Source organism: Micropterus dolomieu, linkage group LG12 (assembly GCF_021292245.1).
Source record: "Micropterus dolomieu isolate WLL.071019.BEF.003 ecotype Adirondacks linkage group LG12, ASM2129224v1, whole genome shotgun sequence".
NCBI lineage: Eukaryota > Metazoa > Chordata > Actinopteri > Centrarchiformes > Centrarchidae > Micropterus > Micropterus dolomieu.
In genome coordinates this window covers 11,899,114-11,923,972 of record NC_060161.1, presented here as the reverse complement: position 1 = coordinate 11,923,972, position 24,859 = coordinate 11,899,114, and the positions used below count along the sequence as shown (strand labels likewise).

The 24,859-nt window shown below is 40.0% G+C and overlaps 2 protein-coding genes across 2 annotated transcripts; both read left to right on the top strand.

Annotated features, from left to right (window-relative positions):
• Positions 1 to 5,912: 5,912 nt before the first annotated feature.
• Positions 5,913 to 7,271, top strand: LOC123980786. The gene is made up of 6 exons (XM_046065332.1): positions 5,913 to 5,955; positions 6,112 to 6,453; positions 6,596 to 6,637; positions 6,793 to 6,894; positions 7,009 to 7,043; positions 7,170 to 7,271. The coding sequence occupies exons 1-6, from the start codon at positions 5,913 to 5,915 to the stop codon at positions 7,269 to 7,271; spliced, it is 666 nt and encodes a 221-aa protein (XP_045921288.1).
• Positions 7,272 to 22,972: 15,701 nt separating this feature from the next.
• LOC123980461 lies at positions 22,973 to 24,196 on the top strand. The gene is made up of 5 exons (XM_046064870.1): positions 22,973 to 23,015; positions 23,178 to 23,522; positions 23,672 to 23,782; positions 23,901 to 23,935; positions 24,074 to 24,196. The coding sequence occupies exons 1-5, from the start codon at positions 22,973 to 22,975 to the stop codon at positions 24,194 to 24,196; spliced, it is 657 nt and encodes a 218-aa protein (XP_045920826.1).
• Positions 24,197 to 24,859: the final 663 nt, after the last annotated feature.

Genomic DNA, 24,859 nt, shown 5'->3' with positions numbered 1-24,859 from the left:
CCAAATCTTGAATCCAGCTGCAGGTGTGAGGGGGGAGGCCAAGGTGAAACAGCTTGCTGATCAATATATTCGGGATGATCGTGCTGAATGAGGAGGGGGGACAGAGACTTTTATTTACTTCTGTTCTGTGCTTCACGGAGACGTCACTGTGTGGATTGATACCGGACTCCGCGTTGCAGCTGGCTGGATTCCAACTGTACAGAGCAAACCGCATCCAGATCTCTCCTGCAAACAAAGGGATCTGATACTCCCTAAATACAGTTTCTTAAATGTCCAACCAGAGAGAAGAACATTCTGGATCACTGGTAAACCACAATAAGCAGTGCCTATCATGCCGTCCCCAGCACTGCACTGGGGCACACTGACCACGTGATGATACATCTAATTCCTGCATACAGGCAGAAACTAAAGATCTGTAAACCTGTGGTGAGGACATCAAAGCAGTGGACCAGTGAGTTTAAGTGTGTTTGGACTGTACTGACTGGAAGGTTTTCAGGACTGCCACCAGCAGTCTGGATGAGTTCACAGAGGCTGTGACGTCCTAAATCAGTTTCTGTGAGGACAGCTGTGTACCATCAGACACCAGGGTGAGTTATAACAGCGACAAACACTGCTAACTAACATCACATTAGGAACAACCTACAGCCTACACTTTTCTGGATTTATTTTAGGTTTTGGAAAGAGAATAATCATACTTCTCCTTTCAATCTTTCTGGGTAGCAGCTGTAACTATTACAAGTGCCCCAAGAACAGCGTTTGACAATATCTTGGAACAATACGGTAGAAGGAAGGAACTCCTTTTGCGTTAGAATGAATGGAGCGCAGCCATGAAAGAGTCGGACCTCGGTTAGAGCGCCTGCTGTGTATTCGGGGCGTGCTTATTGCATGTTCATTGATTTTGAAATTGTTTTTGGTTCATTGAACAAGCATGAAAAAACATTGTGCATGGTAACATGTGCTGAATGCCCTGCCATACCCATCTTGGATCACTGAGAAATGGTCCTCAATTGTTGTCCTGTAGGCCTGTTTGGCAACCTTGACACCTCTCTCATCTTGACACATCTCTCAGGTCGGCCCTGGCAGCGCTGTACGGTTTAATGTCCCCTGATACCTGAAGGCAGTGTTTGGGGCTATGAGGATTATCTGCACTTCCTTTGTCATTCAGGGATTCTGGTGAGAAAAAACCCTGATTTGTTTATTTACAGTCAAAATATTGTGCAGTGTGCAATGCAGTGTGTGATTTAACATAGTACAGTCTGTGTGTATGTTTCCAAGTCCTGATCCTCAGGCTGTGTTTTACTGGTCTTCATGACAGGTTTTGCTGTTCTCCTGAGGGGGGTGTATGTTGGGATGATGAAGCATCATCATTCTCAGTGGAGAAGCAGATCAGGCTGGGAGAGAAAGAGTGGAGAAGATGTGTCCTTCTAATAGGCTGAGGAATCGGTCATCAGCCTAGCCTACGACAACAAGAAACTGAGAAACGTAATGTGAACGTTGATTGCTGTAGCGATTTCATACTGAAGTGACAGCTGACCACAGCAGAGAGGAGAACAAAAGTTTGACAACAACTACATGATTGGCTTTGATGATTTTGGCAAAATCTGATCGGTAAACTAAAGAGTGAACCCCCGTCAGCTGTTTAGAGAGGCATGAAGAGAGAGGAGCATGAAGGAAGTGAGAGAGAGAGAGAGTTGTGAATGACTAATGCATAAATATAGTCTAACCTGGTTGAATTCACACTGAGCTTCATGTGTATTATCAATGTTTTTTGTTCATACTGGAAGCTTGTGTTTTCTTCCCTTCTGCGTACATACTCCACTGGTTCCACCACAGCAAACTGCTCCTTAAAATATGCCCTTCTCTTGTAGGAAGAACAAAGTGGACCGCCACTACTCAGGGTGGGGGTAAAGGGGTTGACATGACAAAATCATTTTAAGTTTAAAATCTTTACTGTACATTGTATAATTTCTTGAGATCAAAATAACGGAAACCAAAATCCCCAACCTACTAAAGGCTGATTAAATAAAATGAAACCACAGGCAACTCATAACGTGACTCTGTAGTGTGTTGGGCCCCCACGTGCCCATATGCTTTGCCGACAACATCTGGGCATGCTCCTGATGAGACCATGCATTGTGTCCTTGATGATTTCTGATGCATAACGTCCTAGAGGTTCTCAACTGGATTCAGGTCTGGGGAACATGAGTGCCAGTCAATGGCATCAATGCCATCGTCATCCAGGAATTTCCTACATGTGTTATCCGGCACCAGGAAGAACCCCAGGGCCCACTGCACCAGTGTAAGCTTTGACAATGGCTCTGAGGATTTCAATCACCATTGGTCAGGGTACCATTGGCTAGCACGTGGAAGTCTGTGCGACCCTCCAAGGATATGCCACTTGTTACAGCTACCAAGGGCAGCAATCTGTGTATTTCACTGTTGCTACTGTCTTGCTCCCCATGTTAATGAGGCTGTGGGGTTCCTGGTTGAGGATTGGCTGATTCCCAGCAAGTTCTGCCTGAAGCCGTCTCCTACATCTGAGACCCCAACTGGAGTGGCATGTCAACCCTTCTCCAATCCCTTAACTGCTTCAAGATCACCTTCAAGCTCCTCTGGTTTAAATAGGCAGGTCTACTACTGTGTCAAGGCAGCAACCACTCACCCTGTAGTTTGCCATTGTGTTGACCATTGTGTTTAGCTGTCTGTCACTTGAGGTCTGGCAGAACACATCTTTTGTTAGCTGTAAGCTAAATCCCTGTGTGTGTTGTCAGCTAGACACTTATAGGGTATAATAGTGTTTAGTGAGAGTTGGAATCATTCCTAGTTGAACTAAGTGACTTGTTTTATGTTTGGTCTGCAGACTTGGGCTAGGGATCAGCTTACCTCTCTTGCACACTACACCTTGTTAGATACTTGTTGTATTAGTTCACTAGGTTTAGAGGTGCTCTGCTCCATGTGTTTTATGAAACAACGGTTAGAGAGATTTTGGTTGTTATTTTGTTTGTAGTTAGTAATCCCTTGTTTAGAAGGGATCTCTTTGATTTGACTCGTTCGTTTATGCTTACGTCTCCTCTACCCCTAGCGAGCAGGGACGTAACACTCTGCAGACCATTACTGACCCACTGCCAAACCATTAATGCTGGATGATGTTGCAGGCAGCATAACGTTCACCACGGCATCTCCAGACTGCAAATCGAGCTGCACGGTGCCGGGCTGTGACCACAGATCCCACTAGAGGTTGTCGGGCCCTCATGCCACGCTAATGGAATCTTTTTCTGACAGTTTGAACCGAAACTTGCACACCAGTAGCACGCTGGAGGTCATTTTGTAGGGCTCTGGCAGTGCTCTTCCTGTTCCTCCTTGCACCTTGCTGGGTTGATGACCTTCCACTGCCCTGTCCAGCTCTCCTCGTGTAACGGTCCGTCTCCTGGGATCTCCTCCACGCTCTTGAGAATGTGCTGGGAGACACAGCAAACCTTGTTACGGCATGTATGGATGTGCCATCCTGGAGGAGCTGGACTACCTGTGCAACCTGAATGGGCTGCAGGTACTGCCTCATGCTACAAGTAGTGACAAGGACACTAGCAAAACCAAAACTAGAGACAACAACTGTCTGTGGCCCCCACCTGCAGAACCATTCCTTTTTGTGGGTTGTCATGCTGTTGCCTCTCCAGGACACCTGTTGTCCGTTTCATTTGCACCAAATCAGGTGACACTGATTCACAATTGCTTATGCTTCTTAACTGGACAGATTGATATCCCTGAAGTTATACTGTGATAATTAAGTGTTCCCTTGTTTTTTTGAGCAGTGCACATCACTGTAATCATCTATTGGTCTTCTGTAGCAGGTCTTCTTTAAAGAAATGATCCATAAATATTAGTGCTGAAATGGCAGTTCTTAAAAACCCAGATGATATTCTCGTGTTTTTTCAATGGTCGACCAAGGTGTTGAAAAAATTCTCTTTCTGTGGTGATGGTGCTACAACATTGGCAAGTGAAAGAGACACTTTCTACAGATCTGACTGTGATCTATGGCACCTCATGATTTGAAGGAACAAAAACAATCTTGGCATAACATTAGTCCTATTGTTATTGTTATTATAATCATTAACATTACTACTGTTACCATTAACACTACTATAAATATCTGTACCATTTTTCATTTAGTCTATAGCAACATCACCTTTACTGTCTGTACCCCTGTGTGTATATTGTGTAGGCTGCCTCCCTCCCCTCTCTCTCTCCTTCCATCCCTCTCTTTTTCTCTCTGTTCCTCTCCTGCCCTCTCTCTCTCTCTCTCTCTCTCGCTCTCTCTCTCTCTCTCTCTCCCTCTCTCTCCTTCACCCCAACCGGTCGAGGCAGATGGCCGCCAACCCTGAGCCATGGTTCTGCTCGAGGTTTCTGCCTCTTAAAAGGAAGTTTTTCCTTGCCTCTGTCGCCTAGTGCTGCTCTTGGTGGGAACTGTTGGGCTTCTGTAAATAACATCACAGAGTACAGTCTAGACCTGCTCTTTTATGAAAAGCGCTGTGAGATAACTGTTGTTGTGATTTGGCGCTATATAAATAAAATTGAATTGAATTGAATTGAATTGAATAACCTGTAATGTTTTAGCAACCCTGTTTTTGTAGAGGTTTAAGATTTACATACTTTGCTACTTTACTCCTGTTATCATGATTTAAGAAGTGATGGTTAATTAAGAATATAGTGAAGTAAAGCCAACTTAACAGTATCTATGCACCAAATGTTGATGCAAAGTATCTACTTGACATTAAAAAACCTTGGTGACACGGTCAAAATCAAATTTACAATAGTGTTACTGATCTTCAGAGGCCTTTTATGTCAAGCTTTATCAGCCTACAAGTCTATTAACACACACTCTTACTGTCTAAAATTGTCCAAGTATGTTAAGTGGGTAGGGAACTTGAAATCCTACAGTCAAAGTGGAGAAAAATAAGTTATCGAGCCACTTTTATTAAGTTATTACAACTTGAATTTTGTTGTAAACCCATTAACAATTAAATTTGAGTTTAAATTACATGCAAAATTAAGTATGCAATTACCAACATAATTATTTGAACACAACTCATAAAACAACTTAGAATGTTTATCTAAATTAATAAATTAGATTTGTTTTTTGCATGCAATTAATCAAATGGTGGTAACAGGTCCCCTGAATTTATAAAAACATACTGTATGACCAGCCCATTGCTATACTTGTCACTATGGTGACAAACAGCACTTCTCGTATTACTGAGGTATATGAAACCTAAACCTTAAACTCAGATACACTTGTGCAGAAATAAAACCTCATAATAAATTTGTATATTTAAAACATTTCAATAACCTGTAATAGACCACATTTACACCAGTATGGCCTTAACCTCTGCAGCTTGCTGTTTGTCAGTCAAGTCAGACACTTTCTGGATAGACTGGTTTGACATAAGCAATCTGTTTCATCTTTTAAATCCCTTCTAAAAACACACTTGTAGTAGTAGTTATAGTAACACTTATGGACAGGCTTTTAAGTGAATTCACCTCCATAGGAGCCTGGAATCACTTTTTTCTTTACCTCATATATTACTTACCATTTTATTCTGTCTTGCTGCTGGTTTGGGTTTCTCAGTATTTGTTTTGGATACGAAGATTAGACTTTGTGCTTTTATTAGATTCTTATACTTTATATATTCTTGGAAGATTTTTGTAACATCACCAAGATTGTATTTTATCAAACAACCTGAAGTATGACTATATCATACTCCATGACGTGCATTTTTACTTCATCAAACAATTATGTGGTCAGTTTTAGGGGCAAAAACAAGAAAAGGAAACAGCCCGCCTCTTTACATTGAGAGCACTCTTCCTGGTCAGAGTTGAGTTACGGACTTTGCAGAGCTTCAGTCATACACACAAAGATGAACTTCCCTTTGATAACAGCTTTAATTCTCTGCAGCCTCAGTAAGTACTGGCACTGAATAACTCTCATCACTTTATTTGTCAACTTTGTTGAATTCTCTTAACTAAAATGATTGACTTATTATTAAATGTATTATAAGGTATTCTTTCTTTCAATGTTAATTCGTTACCTTATTTCTTATCTGCTGTCTGTTTCAGGCTGGATCTCTGTCTCTGTTTCTGAGACTCAGACTGTGGAGGTCCAGCTTGGTGAAGAGGTCACACTGTCGTGCTCTAAGACGTCCCCATCTGACTCTTTGACGTTATGGTTCAGAGTGATCAACAGAACCGAGGCCAGATGTGTCTCCACTATGAGCAGCTCTAACAGTGATCCTTTCTACTGTGATGGATTTAAAAAAGAAAAATTTAACATGAGCTCCAACATCTCCACTGTCTCTCTCAAAATGAAGACAGTGGATATTTCTGACTCTGGGTTGTATTTCTGTGGATTTTACATAGAGGGACGGGTGAATTTCAGAGTGATACATTTAAATGTTGAAGGTAAGATTATTATAAAATCCTGTTCTTGTGTTTTGTCGTTTTATATCTGCAATTTTAATAATTGCCCTAAAAGAACATATGTGTCTACTTAATTATTATCAAAACAATTGACCGATAAGTATTGTTGAAATTTTGTTACAAGGCAGTGACGAATCGCATGATGACGTTGACAGAAAGTCTAAAAGTAAGATCCTCTTTAATCTTTTTTTTAATCTGCAGATTCCCTAGTCATTTTTAATATAAAAACAGTATGGCTCACATTTGTCAATTTGATGTAAGCACTTCTCAAGCCAGCAGAGAGAGAAAACAGTGTCTAATTATATTATCTTTTTTTAACAGAGTCAATAACAAAGCTGATGAGTGTGATCCTGGGCGGTCTGACTGTTTTCCTAGTAATGGTCATCATCTGTCTGGTTGTTAAAATTGGGAAACTTCAGAAAGGTACTTTTTTAAGCAACTGTTTTTGTCTTGTACTTGAATTATTCTTTTTTCACTTCTTTAAAGTTCTGTGAACATGTTTGTCACCTTATTTGGCATATTGTCTTTGTCATTCAGCTGCCAGTGTAGAAGAGAATCCACAACAGCATGCGGTGAATCCTTTATTATAATTTACTTGTCTTAGTTTTGTCATTTAAAATTATGTCTAGTCTTTCTTTAGTCTTTTCTCTAAATTTTAGCTTGGTAAGATAAGTGACTATAAATATTGTCTTTAACAGAACCTGGGCTCTGATGACCTGAACTACGCAGCAGTGAATTTCAGTGCAAAAGCAAGAAGAAGAGAAGTGGAGCCCAATGTTGTGTATTCTGCTACTAGATAGACTGAGGAATCAAGAAATGCTGTTCAGGATGTAACTGATGCTTTGTCATGTTAATCTGCAGTTGTGCTTTTGTGTGGGTGGTGGACAGCAGAACTTTTCAAAAATAAAAATAAATACAAATCTTCTGCTAGGTTTTACCTATTTCAATTGCTGACTTAATAGTATACATATAACAGTGAAGGTAATAAAGATACAAAGATACAGTAGCTATAAAGTTTGCCCCATGTGTGTTTTTTTTAAATGAACATGTACTGTATGTGTGGTGAGAAAACTGCACCACGGGAAGACAAGCCTTCAGCTGGGTTCTATTTTCTCCAGTGTGTTTCTTTCACAATGTTACCACCGTCAGCCACAAAACACACCAAATAAAAATATTACTGTTTGTTTTTTTTCTTACATTTATTGAGGCCTGTTGCTGACAGACTTGTGTAGAACTCAAACACGCCGTGCTATAACACGGATAATAACACCGCTGTTATGACCCATTTGCTGTAAAATATTTCTCTCAGGAAAAACAATTGTGTATTTTAAAGGACAGCAACTTCTAGCATGGACACCTGCAACAAAGTACATTTACTCAAGTATAAAATTGAGTTACTTCACTAAAGTCCTTTAATGCTAGTTTTAATTGATTATTTGAGAATATAATCAGGAGATTAATCCATAATAAAAATAATTTGTTGCAGTCCTATATCAAATAGTAAAAAATAGCTCCACCTTAACCAACCACAACAATAAATTCCTGCTTTAACAGGAACAATAACGTAATGATTTAATATTTAATAGTGTAACAGTCACAGGGGCTTGCAAAACTTTACTATATTCTGAATTAACCATCTCTAACCAGAGAGCTTTTCTAGGAAGCAAAGTTATACAAACATTATACACCAGATAACTTCTTAAATCTTGATTACAGCAGTAAAGTAGCCCTTCACTTCTCAAACAAAAAAGGCTTCATACATTTTTTAATCTTTTGAACTGTGAATAAAGCTGTGCAAGCTAGTGTCATGGTTTGGGGTTTAGGGGTTTTTTTTTCCTGTTGTGATTTTGTTGGTTTGGTTTTCATGGTTTCTGTAGTTTATCTGATCATGTCCTGAGGCCTCACTTTTAGAACTTTATGCAGAAAAGACTACTAAAGGTTGCATATGTACAAAACACAGGAAGTGCATACACACAAAAATATTCAGATTTTTAAAACATTTACATTTATTCGTTTATCTGACGCTTTTACCCAAAGTGACTTACAATTGCTAAGTATATCAAAGGTCGCACGCCTCTGGAGCAACTAGGGGTTAAGTGTCTTGCTGGATTCCACATTGGTGGATGAGTTACAGTGAGGATTGGACCCTGGGTCACCAAAGGTATGTATGTTAGCCACTGCGCCATTACAACCCCAAAACAGTGTGCAGGTCCTACGCCGATTTTCCTTTATAAATCACAATCAACTTGAATTCAGTCAGGACAACTTTCATCAAAGACTGATATTGTGGCATTGTAGTTGTGTTTGGCAGTATGGTGGTATGGGATATCACTTCCCTGCCCATCCATGTGCATATATGGAAAGCCAGAGACCCATTACAACCCCATCGCCCTTCCACATGCCTACGTTAAAACCCATAGGCAGGGAGAGAACACCTCTCTGCCCTTCCACGTGCTTACATGGAAAAGCCATGAGGCAGGGAGAGCGCCTCTCCACCCATCTATGTGCATACATGGAAGGCCCAAGGCAGAGAGCAGCAGTAAGGACAAAATGAAGCCTGAGGCAAAGAGCAGACCCCCCAAGACGACTACACCCTTCAAGACTCCCTGGCCCTCCATTAGATATATGGAAGATGCCAGCAGGAGGAGCTAGCAAAGCAGAGAGCTAGCAAAGAGATAGCCAAATGACTTTAGGTGTGTTTGACTTGTGTGGCGCTGGACAGCACTAACTTACCGTGACGTGCTGGACTTACATAAGCATGCTCGTTCGAAATTGTGTTCACTTTCGCAGGCACTGCAAAATGTCACCATGTCACATGATATGAAAACTGTGAGGCAGTTGCAGTCGCTGTGTCTGGCTAAATCAAAATAGGAGACATAGCTTAGAGTTTAGATTTGTAGCATTAGCTTTGTAGCATTAGTGTTTTGCTTTGTAGAGTTATAGGCTTTCAGACAGAAAGCAACGCCGCACTATGAAGCTCATTATTTTCAAAGGCCGTTTGTTGCTGTGTCGGGCGCAGCGCACCACTTGACGAGCTTGCACAAATCAATTCCTATCTAAAGGGGCTATTAGCGTTTAGCTATGTAGCATTAACGTCATAGCGTTTAATTTTGTAGAATTTGCACTGTAGCGTTTGCATTAGCTTTGTAGCGTTTAGTATTACCTCATATGGTTTGACATGAGTTAGCTTCCTAACTATGTTAATGGTAAGGTGATTAATGTGACTTTAAATTATTGCAAATAAATGACACTTGGCAACCAAGTCAGGCTAGCTAAGAGCCCCTGAACCAATCCTGCAATCAAATATTTAACAAGAGCTGTTGGGTTGCTTTCCCAGGGCCTTTCCCAGCTCAGGGAAAGATCGTGGCAGCAGAGGAATGAAAGGGACCCCTCCCTGGAGGAACTGGACTGCAGGAGGTTGTCGGGTCGGAAATAAGGACCGGCCGGTCCAGTGGAAGACCTGGTCCCTACCCTAACAAACGTATTAAACTCAATAAAATTACTCTATTAGCTTTCTTCTTTAGTCAAAAACTGCGTAGTCAAAGACTTCACTGGAGACTGGAGGTGCAAAAGAGTTTATTCCAATAAAGGACAGATAAACCCGAGTAACATCCCTGCAGGTCTCAGGATGGAACTGAGCTGGTGGTCAGCTAACATCGCCTTATATTCACCTTAAACTCCACCTTATCTCCTCCTTCCAGGTGGGCGTTACACCTTAACTCCACCTACAGTGTTCGCTGACCACTCCTCTCCTTTGGTGAATTTCTTATCCTCTGCTCCCATCTAGTGGCCGTTTTCACGTACTGTTTTACCAAATTAACCCTTTCACTAATGTCACAATTTTCAATTCTTTTTAGCTGTTATTATGCATAATTATAGTTACAATTTATCCTTCTTTATATTTTTAACATTACTGGACTAGAAATTCACCAATATGTTTCAACTTCAGTATCACTGTATTTTTTTAAAAGTTATACAAGCATAATTTGACACCATTAAATATACTTACTTAATAATACTTACAATTGTATTTTTTAAAATAATTAATAAGGAATAACATATTTGATAAATGCATAAAATGATTCAATATGGAATTACATGATTCAACAATGCCAACCATGAGGGTGCTGTGTCTCATACAAAGTTTAGTTTCGGCAATGCAAAGCTTGGTTTCATGCAGTACCTGGCCGTACCTTGCAGTACTAGGCGCCATTAATCACAATGTGTCATGATCTCATTCTTGGCCTCAGTTTGCCAGGAGATCCTGGCGTATGTGACTTACAGCAGGTGCCCTACTACCATTGTGTATGTTACGGTTGGCTAGGTTTTGCCTGCGCTGCCTGAGCAGCTGCTCTGCTCATGTTGGCACATTGAAAAGGCACAGGTTCATAAACACACAGAGTATAAGAATAAAATATGAGTTGGTACACACTTATTAAACATTTAGTAGTCAAACTTTACATTGAAAGAATAACAACAGTGGTCAACACCTTCACCCTGCGAGACCACAGTCATTCTCGCAATGGCTACACTACAAACACTTCTGAGTAATTCTTCTGAGTTATACAACACTAGTACTGCATGGTGAGTTTTAGTTAAACTATTGCAAACCAACAGTTAAACTATTGCAAACCAACAAAGCAAACCAACAAAGTGTACAAACATTTCAATTTGTGTCAACCAATTTATGTCAATTTAAGGAAAGAAACACCAAGGAATTATTCAACAAGGTAATGCCATGGACGCCGTCGGAGTGATGGCATCGCCTGTGCCTGAGAGAGAAAAACAAAATAAAAAACAGCCAACTGTGCCAAGAAAACTTAACTTTCGGCGAGCGTAGAGTTCTAGAGCTTGCTAGTGAGCGATGACTGGATGCTGGACAAGCTGTAGAGATGGTTATCTACCGTGGAGTTGGCTGATGGGCTGGGCCTGGCGGAGCAGCGGCGAAGCTGGACTACAGTTGCGGGAGTAGTATTCTCTTTGCTTGGCTGCTTCCCATAGAATTGAGGAGTTCCTCTTTTTTGGATTTTCCCTGTAGATGATGTTTTTGTTTGGAGTTACTTTTACACTGTAAAACACTGTAAAGCCTACTTTACATGTTTAACAAATCTTTGTTGGACTGCAATTCCCTTGGCTCTGTCTGCATTTGGATCCACGCCTCTGTTTTCTGCTTCTGCACTCTACTACCCATGACACCTTATTTATGATTAAATTGCACTGCATTCTATGCAAAAACAGATGTTGCCATTTGTGTTTATTATCTTAAATAATGTTTCTTTTTGCATGTGCTGCAAATGACCTTAAAAGCTTTATTTATTGCGCATTGCAAATTAATCAAACAGTTTGTTTGTTTATTCGGAAAGGAAACAACCATCGTCTCACCCTGTGTATAAGTAGCGATGAGGCCTGGCATTTGGCTCACAGTTTTTCTTCCGGACTATAGGTAAGAAGTGTCTTGTTATAGAGATTCTACCTGTTGGATGTACAGGAGCTGGACGGCTCTGTGTCTTCTCACAAATAATCTAGTATATATATATATATATATATATATATATATATATATATATATATATATATATATACACACTTCAAGATTGTCTTGTACATTGTATTAAATTATGATAATAATTTAATACAATGTAAGTGTAACCAGAAAATCTGATATTCAGCTTATTTGTCATGCAGTCAAGACATGGGTAAAGAAGGTTGGGTCTTAACCCTCAGATGTATAATCCATTTTTACCCTTTTTAGGTTTGCATTTTCTCCTTGTGTAACCTCAACTCTGCAGGGCATAATTAACTTATCTACATGTTTTTTTCAGGACAACCTAGGCTATTAGAATATGTAAACTGCAGTGATGTCACATGAATGTATAGTTATCTGACCATAAAGACAACAAGAAAAAAAAAAGGAAATTAAATCTCACGGACCTTTATTCAAATTACATTGAAAAATTTAATGAACAGCATTTTTGGTTACTCAGAATTGTTCCCTCAGGTCGTAACAAAATTAACATTTTAACCAAAACACATCAAAAACTATTTACATTTTTCCGGAGAAGTCCTTCCGTTTTCCCCAGTTTTTATCCACAGCCTTATGTGTGCCAAGTCACAAAATAGTTCCTGTCTGCAATGAGACAGAGGGCTAAATCACACTCCCTACACTTCCAGGGGTAGACTGACTGACCTGAGTGCACCTGAGTGCACTGTAGAAAGACCAGAAAGACAGTCTGGAGGGGGCCAGACCCCCTCTTGCTAGCATCAGTTTGTTCTGAGATTGCCACAGGTAAGTGCACACTCTGTTCCTTGGCGGTAGCGACTGCAACTGTGACACCACACAACTGGACTGTCAGTTCCTTCCCTTGTGGGGGTCGGCTTCCTCCTGCTTCTCTCTGCAAAGCTCCTTGTAAAGGAGGAACTATTTGTGGCTGCAATGTCCAGGAAGCGGAAAAACAATGTCTGGTACCAGCGCATGAACTTGTGGTGTACAGAGTAGTACTGTATAAGTTGGTATGACAGATCAACACCTCCCATGTGCTTCTTATATTGCGTGACAAGTGTTGGATATGAAATGGATTTGGTGGTCCAGCTGCCATTCTGTATTTTGACTCTTCTCTCGCACAGTGCTTCCAGAGAATGCCTGGTGGATTGTGGAGCATACTGACACCTCGCATGTGTCCATGCACTTCACAAAAACCTTTGGCTCATCATGGATCCACCTGATGCAGCCCCTAGGATTCTTTTTTTGCAGAGCATTTGAGGGGACATTCTTTTTTTATTTACTCTGTATGTACATGCTCCAATATTGAGGATAAACAGATCTTTGAACAGTCTTGGACTGATGTAGAAAGTATTCACATACAGATGAAAATCACTGCCCAGGAATGCTGGATTTATCAGGGACATGACAGAGTCATACGCAAGTCCAGCGCCTGAGGCAAACTGTGACTTTCCAGTGTACACAGCAAAGTCTGAGGTGTAGCCATTGCTGCTGTCAGCCAAAACAAAGAGTTTAAAACCCTGCTTGGTATGCTTTGCCTTCATATATTGAGTCCTTCCAGTATGAGCCTTTGTTGACACCTCCTCTCGTCAATTGAAATGTTCTGCCTGGGGTGGTAAAATGCTTTGCAAGCATCTTTGATGGTGTCCATAAGGGGCTTCAATCGAAACAGACAGCCCTGATCTGGTGTCCCCTTCTTTCTGTTATTCTCAGCATCTTTCAATCAGGATGTTCCAAGATATGACTATATCTAACTTTATCTGTCCATATCTATCTCTCAATCTCAAATGTGAAAAAACCTCTGTAGTAATATTACGACCATGGCTCAAGGGAGGCAACATTGAGGAGTCACAACTGTCTATCAAAATAAGGTTTATTGCAAACAAAGTTAAACAGACAAAGAACAATGGTGGCTGCTGCTGACAATGCTGCTAACAACTATATTCATGCAATGCGCCCAGGATGCACGCCCTGTGTCAGCGCCATGCGCAACAGAGACTCTACACATTATTTATTACATTTACACTATTCTACTCATTATTTCCGTATTGATTTCAATGTTTGTATCACTGCATCTTTGTACAGTTTCACTTGTGCCAAATCTTCAAATTGCTTCTGGTACTTAATGGAGCCCCTCTTTAGGGGACAGTACGCTTTTGAACATCGCAAGCATGTACACACAAGGAAATGTGTAGAGTTTGCACAGAAGCCCCGCTGCCATAGGTGCTGCAGTTCTTTCTAGGCACCTTAAGAGGAGTGAGATTTTCCAGCACAACTTTAAACGATTGTAGCTGCCATGGCCATATCCAACCTGTTGTCAAGTAATGGATAACTGGACATATTCGCTGTTGTACAAGCCCAAGAGTTTTCTATGTTTCAGTGAATGCCTGATGGTTCACAAGGGAAACACTTGAAGATTTCCAAGTTTTAAAAAAGACAATGGCTTCTGGCATAGCCTTGCAAATATGTCAGAGCATCAAATTCAGTTTATATGCATAGCACATAAAGCTAAAAGGCTGGTGACAGCAACAACACAGCGTCTCAATAATTTCCCCAGCATGTACAATTGTTCCACAACATTGCCTTGTTTTAAACTGTCTCTGTCCATTGAGGTCTTGTGTCCTCAGTTTGCTTTGTGATCTCTGAAGCTGTGCAGTGCTCGCTTCCAGTTTGAGTTTCGAACCATTTATGCTGAAAGGACCTTCTTTGTAGTGCTGTGCATGTCAGGTCAACTGGGCCTGCCTTGTTTATCTCATCTGCTCTCCTCTGATGGGTCTAAAATTAAAAAATAAAGGTGAAGGAAAATACAATTTGTAAATAATTATTTCCTCGAGTAGCAAGGATTATGTTGTGCCTGATAACCACATAAACCTGACATTGCAAGTACCTTTCCATCTATAACATAACAGGTCTGAATGGGATGATACATGGAATAGCTTTTATAATGGGGCAACATTCTATTGCAGGTTTAGTTGCTTTCTGCAATTGGTGTTTCCCTCTGCTATTCCCTGTTGTCCCCACCCTCCATCCCCCTTCTCTTGCAGGTGTTGTCCTTTCTCTATGCTGTCTGTTTGTGCGATGTTTGTGACCCCCCATCCCCATGTCTGCCCCCTGTCCGGCCCGGTGATAAATCAATACATAATTAAATAAATAATAAAACAGACAAAGGAGTATATTAATACTGTCTTGTTAAAGTAAAATCTGTCAGGCACAATATGGTATCCAGCTCATCATACTCTATACCAGGCTGCTGGGCAGGACAGGTTTAAAAAAAATAAAAAATAAAAGATGACGCCTCAGACAGCCGCCTCTGGATTACGCTCTGTAGTGCTTTTTGTGTTTTTGTATTTAAATTCTGTTTTCTTCCGTCCCTCCCTGGGAACATTTAACAGAGAAGAGCTCTTAAACATTGGACTTCCAACTGCTCACACTTTTCCACCACTCTTTATTGAACATGGAACTTTCCCTGAGTTATTAGTTGGAGGAGCAGCCACTCTGTACAGGATATACCAGAGACACCAAAGGGGGAGGCGTGCTGGTGCACTGGTTAAATTGAGACCGCGGGGTTTTCGCACTGCGCTCCCTGACAAATGTCCACTCTCTGGCCAACAAAATAGATGAACTGCTGCTCCTCAACAGAACTAACTAGGACTAATGTAGGACTTCCGCCCTCTGTTTTACTGAGTCCTGGCTCACCGAGCATATCCCGGACAGCGCACTTCACCTACCAGGATTTAATTTCTTCCGTGCGGATCGTGTAACGGAGTTGTTCTGGTCGCCGTTTACATTCCACCTCAGACCTGTGTTAGTGAGGCGTTACTACACCTGGCCGACCAGATAACTACCGTGGAGAAAAAACACCCAGACTCCCTGCTAATTGTTCTTGGGGACTTCAACAGAGCAAACCTCAGCCACGAACTCCCAAAGTACAGACAGCATATCAAGTGTCCCACCAGGGACACTGACACACTAGACCACTGCTACACTACATTAAACGATGTCTATCGCTCTGTTCCCAGTCCAGTCCTGGGACTCTCATACAAGCAGAAACTGAAATCTGCTACACCTGTTGTGAAGAGTGTGAAAAGATGGACCAGCGAGTCAAAGCTGGAGTTACAGGCCTGCTTTGACTGCACTGACTGGAGTGTTTTTGAGACTGCAGCCACTGACCTGGACGAACTAACTGACACTGTGACATCTTACATCAGTTTTTGTGAGGGCATGTGTGTGTCGACTAAAACCTTCTGCACATACAACAACCAAGAACCCTGGTTCACAGCAAAACTCAGGCAGCTTTGTCAAACCAAAGAGGAGGCCTTCAAAAGTGGGGACAGAGTCCTGTACAACCAAGCCAGGAACACACTGACTGAAGAGGTCAAAGCTGCAAAGAGGAGCTACGCTGCAAAGCTAGAAAAAAGCTTCACAGCCATCGACCCCTTGTCAGTGTGGAGAAGCCTGCGGACACTTACTAACCACAGGAGACCATCCCCCAACACTGTTGGTACTCAACGACTGGCTGACGAGCTGAATGGTTTTTACTGTAGGTTTGAGAAACCCACAGTCACACCTCTCCCCCACTCCATCACCATCTTCAAACAATCACCTTACCCCATTGCCACGCTATCACTCACTTCTCTGACCCCTCACCTGCACTCATGATCTGTGAATAGGAGGTGAGCCAGCTCTTCCAAAGGTCAAAATGTGTTTTTCTATATGTAACGCTAATGTTTAAATACATTTCACTTACTCATAACTTTACTTCAACTATTGATCCTGAAGTCTGAAGTAAAAAAGTTAGACTATTATTAATATAATCAATTTCACCACATCGCCTCCGAGAGCAATCAGTTCTGGCTAAAGTTTTAGCAGTGTCTTTTCTCATCTGCAAAACTCAATTGTGCTGCTATAGTTAGCTCCTAGCTAACTTAACTTATTTAACTAACTAGTTACCTTTGAGGGTTGAACACAAGTGGTTTTCATACAAATGTGCTTACCTTGTGTTTCACATTTGCTTCTCTGCAGAATTTCTTCACATCCGTAACCTGCTAATAACGCGCTTGATAAGATCAGTGCCAATCTATCTTACCTTTCGATAAGCAGTTGCTAGCCATCCAGCCTCCAGTAGAGTTAACTAGAGCACCACATTTTGCAAAAGAGCGAAAATATTGGAATATTTTGTTTTATACTTTACCTTTGCTTTCTGATGTTCTTTTAACGACATACTGGAACCATCTTTCCCTTCTGGTTTTTGGCATTTTTTCTCTGCTTCAGGAACAGACCCAAGTTGTTAATATTAATGCAGAAAGGGCACTGAATAAATGTGTGAGTTTGTGAGTTGTTTGGTAGAGAAAACATGACATTTAATTTACACTTAATGACACACATTTGTGCAAGTGTGAGAAATTGGGGACCTCAGTGGGCCAAATCCACATTTTCATTTGACTCTTTTAGTGGAACCGTCTTGAAGTTCTTTAATGGAACCAAACATGTTAAAGATCAGATTGTCAAGGCATTTCTTAAATGTAGAGACCTCACAAACAAGGTAGACAAGTACATTAAACGGTGCTGAAGATACTGTGAAAGAACTATTTCATGATATGCACAATAGCATACAAGAGACAGTTAAGTCATCACAACTGTCAGAGAATGTAACAGGTTTTTGTCCAGTGAATGTTCCAGTATGGCATATGCTTGCTATCGAGGATCTTTTTGGTGTGAATGCTGTTAGAATGAGGATGATTTAAATAGGCTTGCCTGCATCAGTTCTTTTATTCAAAACAGTAATACCTCTTGGAGACATAAATGCGGATATCTCAGATAAGAAGTCACTATGTGCCACACATATAATTCAATTTTCTGGAGATGATAATTTTATACTGTCAGACACAGTATTGTTGCTCACAGACAGTTATACTTACATTAGTGAGGCCTGGCACAGAACATCATGGCTGGACCACTGTATCAGTACAGCTGAGGGGTGTATGAGCATTTTGTATGGGGTAACAACAAGTGACCACATATCTGCTATGTTGATTAATGCTGAACACATACCTGTGCTATCCAGATGTGAAAACAGTGTCAATAGTAAATTTTCTGTATGAAGGCAGTAAGCCCTATTATAAACATAGAAATAAGAACCATAACAACAAGCCTGGCTGGAAGGAGTATGTTGCTGGATATCATATGGAGGCATGGGAGACAACTAAGGTCCTGTGTTTGAGCATAAGAAGCTCACTAATGCAAGAAATAAGTATGCCATTAACTTTAAATAACAATAAAAAGTATCATATTTGATTATGTGTCAGCATTGGGTGCTGAGTGCACAGACAGAGACAGTTTTTGGGCCCAAATGCAAAACACAAACTTAGCTGGTTCCGTTTTCAGGAAGATTTATTTAACAAAACTCAAAATGTACAACTTACTGTAGGTTCAAGTCCAACCTTAAAGACAGCAATCCAGAAAACAAGGTATCCACAAAGAATGAAAAATCCAAAAAGAAAACATAATGTCCAAAATCCACAAATAGTAAAACAAAGAATTGTCCAAGCTGACAATAACCAATATTCCAGGAAACACAATTACAGTGAGCAGAGTAACAAGGAATGCAGGACAGAGGATCAGCTTCACAGACAGACTCGCACGGCTTGAGCAACAGCAGTAGCAAACAACAAACTAAAACAGGAAACAGGCAGACACACAGACCAACTGGCAGACAAGAGATCATTTCAAAATAACCATGACATGCATACTGAACCAAGAAACACAGACAAAACAGACCTCCTCAAAATAAGACAAAGAAACAGACAAAGAGCACAGAGCAGAACAGGTCAAACCTTTTATTTCAATTTTTTCAACACAGAACATAGGCTAATTGAAAAAGCTGGAAACTAGCTTATCTAAAACATGACAAAAAAGAGCCAAGAAGGAATTTTAGGCTACAGAATCCTAAAACAATTAGTACAAATTTTTAATTAACTATTTACATCAATAGCACAAGAAGGCCATGAGCGCATCTTCAATGTATGCGTGGGGCCAGAAGCTTCAGTCAGGACTCTGCCTTCTCCCTGGACATTCAGTTGACTCAATTCACAACATCCCATCCTTCCCCTTTTCCACAGCCGTCTCTGGCCAACATGACTCATAGGGAGCTCCAGTTGGCTCAAGAGAAGGAAGGCTTACTGGTTTGGGAGGGATTATAACAATAATAATAGCATAAAATAGCATGATGATGATAATAATAATATGTACATATGTATATATATATATATATATATATATATATATATATATAAAACTCCAACATACTCAGTTAACTGTTTCTGATTAGCCAATTTAACCTACAATTTGTATTTGTTAGCAAAATAGCAACACTATACAAATACTCAGGAGCGCTAGTGATGTTTCTATTGACAGTGTGAGAGACAATGGTCAACCGCAGGAAATATAAGCAGAAGAATGATGCAAAATTCCAAGGGGCATATGATTATTAATGGCTGAAAAAGGTATAAAATAGGCTGAAATAAGTATTATAGGGCCTTTTTTTTTTACCTTATGTAATTTACATAAAACACATGTCAGCAGGATTTAATTAAATTTTTCAACAAAGTTATTGCACATGTAAATTTCAAACCAGTCAAAATGACCATGATGGCCATTCTAGCGTTAAGTGCGACATGAAGACCATTTCTCATGTTTCCAAGTCTGGATAGTATATCGGCTACTTCTTCATGCAAATTAAAGCCATCAATACCGTTTAGAATCATCTTTTCAACAATCCTTAAAATAATCCACATTTTTCATACGTTATTGGTATTATTCAATATTTAAAGCCAACAATCCAGTTTAGCTCCCAGCCAGTAGTCAAGTGATGCAGTTCAGCTCCTAGCTAAAACTATATTTTGTATCCTTTAACCGATTCATTACATTACATCACATTTATTAATTTAGCTGATGCTTTTATCCAAAGCCACTTACAATTGCTATATATGTCAGAGGTTGCACGCCTTTGGAGCAACAAGGAGTAAAAGCAGCTTTTCCACTGCATAGTACCAGCTCAACTCGCCTTTGCTTGGCTTTCCATTGTGGAAATGTTGTACCTGTACCTGCTTCCAGGTACTTTTTTTCGTGTAACCTCACCTCCATTGAGGTTCCTAGTGAGCTGAGGCGATACTAAAATGTGACGTGAAAACACGGCAGACTACTGATACGTCACACAGAATCGTCACTATTCACTGCATCATCATTGTGTGCGCCAGACAGAGGCCAGCAACAGAAAGTTTTATATTTTACAGTTTTCGTATAGAATTTCATCACTAAATCCATTTCTGAGAAGTTTTGAGGTGAGAAATCAACTGTGTAGATTTCGTATTTTGACAGTTTTACGAAAAGTGATGGCGGAACAAACAAGCTGTGTGGATCGCTGGTGTGTGTGTCGCATTGAACATTGGCATCGCTATAACGACCAGCTACTATAGGGGTACTATCTGCAATAGAAAACGGAGCACGACCAAACTGAGGCAAGGCGAGTTCAACTGGTAATGGAAAAGCGTCAAGTGTCTTGCTCAGGTTCAGGGACACAGTGGTGGATGTGTTACAGTGGGGAACTGAACCCGTTACTCACACCAAAGGCATGTGTCTTATCCCTTACGCCATCACCATCACCTGCCCGTTCCCACCCTCTATTCATAGTCTTTCTTACACTTTTTTGTGCATTTTTCAACTCTACTCATTCAATTCTTTCTAGTATTTCTCTATTCAAACCTTATGATGTTCCAAATATTATTATTGATAATTAAGAATTATTGATATTATTGAACTTTTAAAGCCAGCAAGTCAGTTTAGCATCAGCCTTTCAGAAATTGCTTCTCTGGTTACAGAGATTCTCATAAGTACATTGTGTGTATCCTTTATGGCCTAACAAAACATTTCCATACTCATAAAGCATTTGTATAGCCAGTTTTTCAATATTTCAACAATTCATTTATACATGCGTTTTTCCATTGGTTAACCATCTTTTTCTTCATCTTGTATTGTTATGTTTCTTGGAGCTTTAGCACCATCAACTGTTGTTTGGTATAACAGCATGAAACATATGACTTGCATCCACTACACACTTTCATTATTACTTTTCACCCTCTGCAGTCAGCAGGAAAGCGTAGGCATCACATGTACAACCTTGTGCATATAAATGTTGAGTGGGAGATACAAACAGAACAGAAACCATCTCATTAAAGTGTTGCTGCATAACACCACTACTGGTCAAAAACTCCACAGAACACCTATTACTTAGTTTATCAGTTTTTTATATCTTAGTCTGAGAGCAAATGTTTATAAATGCTTGATGAAAAAAAGGCAAGAATGACTGCCCAGAGTATTTTGTAGTGAGAGTTAGATGGAGGGCAGCAGCACTGGAGGACTGACTGATAAAATTCTTGTTTGACAGGAAGAGACAACAGAGTGTGGTCGGAGCAAAACTGAGGGTAATAATGAGGCCAAATGAGATCAAAGTTCTGTGAGAATAAAAGCAGTCAATACTGTCAGACTTTCTTCTGTCAGGAAGACAAAATGTCTCTACTGTAGAAACTCTACATTTGTAGAAAAGTCTTCTTGAAACAAACAGTACATCAATACAACAATTGGATATTTTAATTGAGATGTGAAAGTAAGCATGTATAATGATCTGATAATAAGAAAAAATGTTTAGTAGTTGCCCATCATTCCACTATGGTGACAGCACTATCAGTGAGGTGTCTATATCTGTATCATTAATGAGGTCTTAACCAGGAGAAGCCCCTCCCTCTAGTACATGGAGGGAGAAGGGTTACTTTGGTGATGCTTTGATAGCTGGTGATCCTGGTTGTGCATGAGCCAGGTGGGGAAGAACTGTAGGTCACAGTCTTCTGCTTCATGCTACATTACCAGTTACGCAACTCTCATTCATGAATCTTGGTTAACCATGGGTTAAGTAAACTGCAAAATACATCCACAAAATGTTTGGCAATATAAATACAGCTTCTTATTTTGCTTGTGATAAGTGCACATGGTACAAGCATGATAAGACACTTTCAAGTTTCCTGATGGGGAAAATATTGTGATAACTGAAGAACCTCAACCATATTATTATTATTAAAAAATCACTTACTAAATCATGGCTCAACAAAATACAGACAGTAGGGTTAAACCACTTCTTCTTCTTCTCAAACCATATCTGTCACTACAGTTGTTCCATGAGAAAGAGATATCTCCATTTGATTTCAGTCCAAAAGTAGCTTCATTGGCATGACAGCATGCTACAATGTTGCCAAAGCACGTTATCACAAACATTCATAATGAACAAAATAAATAATACAAAAAGGATTCAATAAACAATTCTCTATAATAAAGATTCTCATCAGTGGACTATCTACTTTGCAATGGGTTGCCCCCAAGGTTATCCCTGGCAAACCAGTGATTGCTTGTTGATGTAAAACGCATCATTACCAATGCGCTAGCTCACAGACACCATTTTTAAAACTTCTGGTATACTGTGAAATATACAGAGGTTTACCCATTGGTTATAGGCTTAATCAGCATTGTGTGAGCTCAATTGGCAAGGCTCTCCAGCTTTAAACCTCTATGGAGTGATGTGTCAACAACTAGTCCAATGAATACATAAGCTTTGAATTAAAATGTCTGCTGTGTGCAATAACACAGTTCTGTAAGAGGTATCCTGAAAAGAACACTTGATGAAAGTACAGAACATCAAAAAGTACACCTCCTTATACTGTACAGACTGATACATCTTTTGAGACTGCTGAAACATTACCTAGATTATCTCAAGGGTCATCAAGATAATAACTTTCTCCTTGCAGCTATTAACTTGCAACCATTTTCCTGAAAGCTCTTATATTGTCAGCCGGATAAAAAAAAAATGAACACTCCGCCTCTTTACGTTGAGACCACTCTTACTGGAGCACAGTTCAGTTACAAACATTGCAGTGGTGCAGTCAAACTGTACGCACAATGATGAACTTTACCTTGGTAACAGCTTTACTCTGTACCTTCAGTAAGTACAACTTCTGATTTCTTCTCAATTGCTAGCTTTCCTTCAGTATAGTAATCTGCCAGGGCTGAAATGTACAAACTATTGATTAATACCATGACTTACGTACATTGTTTGGTTACTGCTGAATTAGAGGTTTAGAAAATAAGTTACTGTTTGTTTCAGGTTGGATCTCTGTCTCAGTTTCTGAATTTCACACTGTGGAGGTTCAGCCTGGTGAAGAAGTCACACTGATGTGTTCCAACTTTAGCAGTTTTCCCTCCAACATAATCTGGTTCAATCTGGACAACAGATCCAATGCCAGCTGCATCTCCTCTATGTTCAGCTCTGATGCCAATGCTTCGTTCTGTGAAGGATTTCAAAACAGCAAATTTAATATGACGTCCAACACCACGACCATCTTTCTCAAGATCAAACAAGTGGATTTATCTGACTCTGGACTGTATTTCTGTGGATTTTACTCATATGGAAACTCAGTAATCATCAATGCAACTTATTTAAAAGTTCAAGGTAAGATTTTTGTGAAGTCTCGTCCGTCTTTCGAATCAAAAGAAGCAGACATGCACTGTTTTCATTCACTGTCAAAATAAGGACTATATATCAGCCTACAAGAAGTAGAATAGTATACAAAAAGTTTAATTTAATTATCTGTCTTGTAGAAGCGTCTGATGGAATGACAAAGGTAACGATTGTTGTCCTGTGTGCTGTGATAATTTTCGTGGTTATAGTCGCCATCGGTCTGGGTGTCAAAATAAGGAATCTCCACACAGGTATTTGTATTTAAGTTGCAAATGCTAACTTATACAAATGCAGAAGTTCCTGTTTTATATTATAACTATATTTTTGAATTAACTGACAATTAACTGACCAGATGTTTCTGTCATTTAGCACATAAAGAGGAATGGAATCAACAACACAGTGAGGTAATCAAAGATTAACCAAAGATTGATCCAAATCAGTTTTATATGTTGTCTGGTTCATCATTTATCATTTAATTATTTTATGTTTTCTCACAAACTCAGCCATGTTATATGAGTGACTGTAAATATTTTTATTTACAGAATCTGGGCTCTGATGCCCTGAACTATGCAGCACTGAGTTTCCGCCCAAAAGCAATAAGCAGCAGAAGGCCTGAATCAGAAAACCAGATGGAGCCAAATGTTGTATATGCTGCCACCAGATAGACTCAGGAAACATCTGGAACAGCAGCTCAGAGTGGAACTGATGATTTATCATATCAAACTTCTATTAAAGGAGGATTTACCATCAAAAAAGTCTAATTTTGTAATAAAGATTCTGTATTCATCCAAAGTGTGCTATCTCTGCTACAATTTAAACTGTCCAACCAAAGGCACCCTAGTTATTTTGCTTGTTTTAGAGTAAAAGATTGTGATTAGTTGTTGATGGAGGAGGAGCCAGTAATGACATTGGTGACTAGTCTCTTTTAGTGAGAGTTGGAGAGATGGAGTTCTGCAGCAGTGGTTTGCATGTTTGGCAGGAAGTGTGTGGTGTGAGCACAAAAGAGGAGAAAATCACGAGACCTGTTATATCAAAGCTCTAGTGAGAATAAAGTCTGGAAATAAAGCAGTGAATGCTGTCTGATTTTTTCTGTCAAGAAGACAAAATTATCAGGTTCTCTACATATACCTAGGCATCATTTTTATCCAGCATCTGAAGTTTGATAAACAGTATTCAGTCTTGCTACTTTCACCTGATGAATATTGCAAGAATATGCTTACCGTTATCTTTGCATGAAGTTATCCATGTTTTTTTGTGTCATCACACTTACTACTACTGTAATACTGTAATGCTCTGCAATTCTGACTAAGCCAAGATGCTGTTATCCG

Coding starts and splice junctions, on each gene's coding strand:
- LOC123980461 (XM_046064870.1), top strand. CDS start 22,973: ATGATGAACTTTACCTTGGTAACAGCTTTACTCTGTACCTTCA. Junction 23,016..23,177: donor AGCTTTACTCTGTACCTTCA/GTAAGTACAACT, acceptor TGTTTGTTTCAG/GTTGGATCTCTGTCTCAGTT. Junction 23,783..23,900: donor AATAAGGAATCTCCACACAG/GTATTTGTATTT, acceptor TCTGTCATTTAG/CACATAAAGAGGAATGGAAT.
- LOC123980786 (XM_046065332.1), top strand. CDS start 5,913: ATGAACTTCCCTTTGATAACAGCTTTAATTCTCTGCAGCCTCA. Junction 5,956..6,111: donor TTTAATTCTCTGCAGCCTCA/GTAAGTACTGGC, acceptor TGTCTGTTTCAG/GCTGGATCTCTGTCTCTGTT. Junction 6,895..7,008: donor AATTGGGAAACTTCAGAAAG/GTACTTTTTTAA, acceptor TTTGTCATTCAG/CTGCCAGTGTAGAAGAGAAT.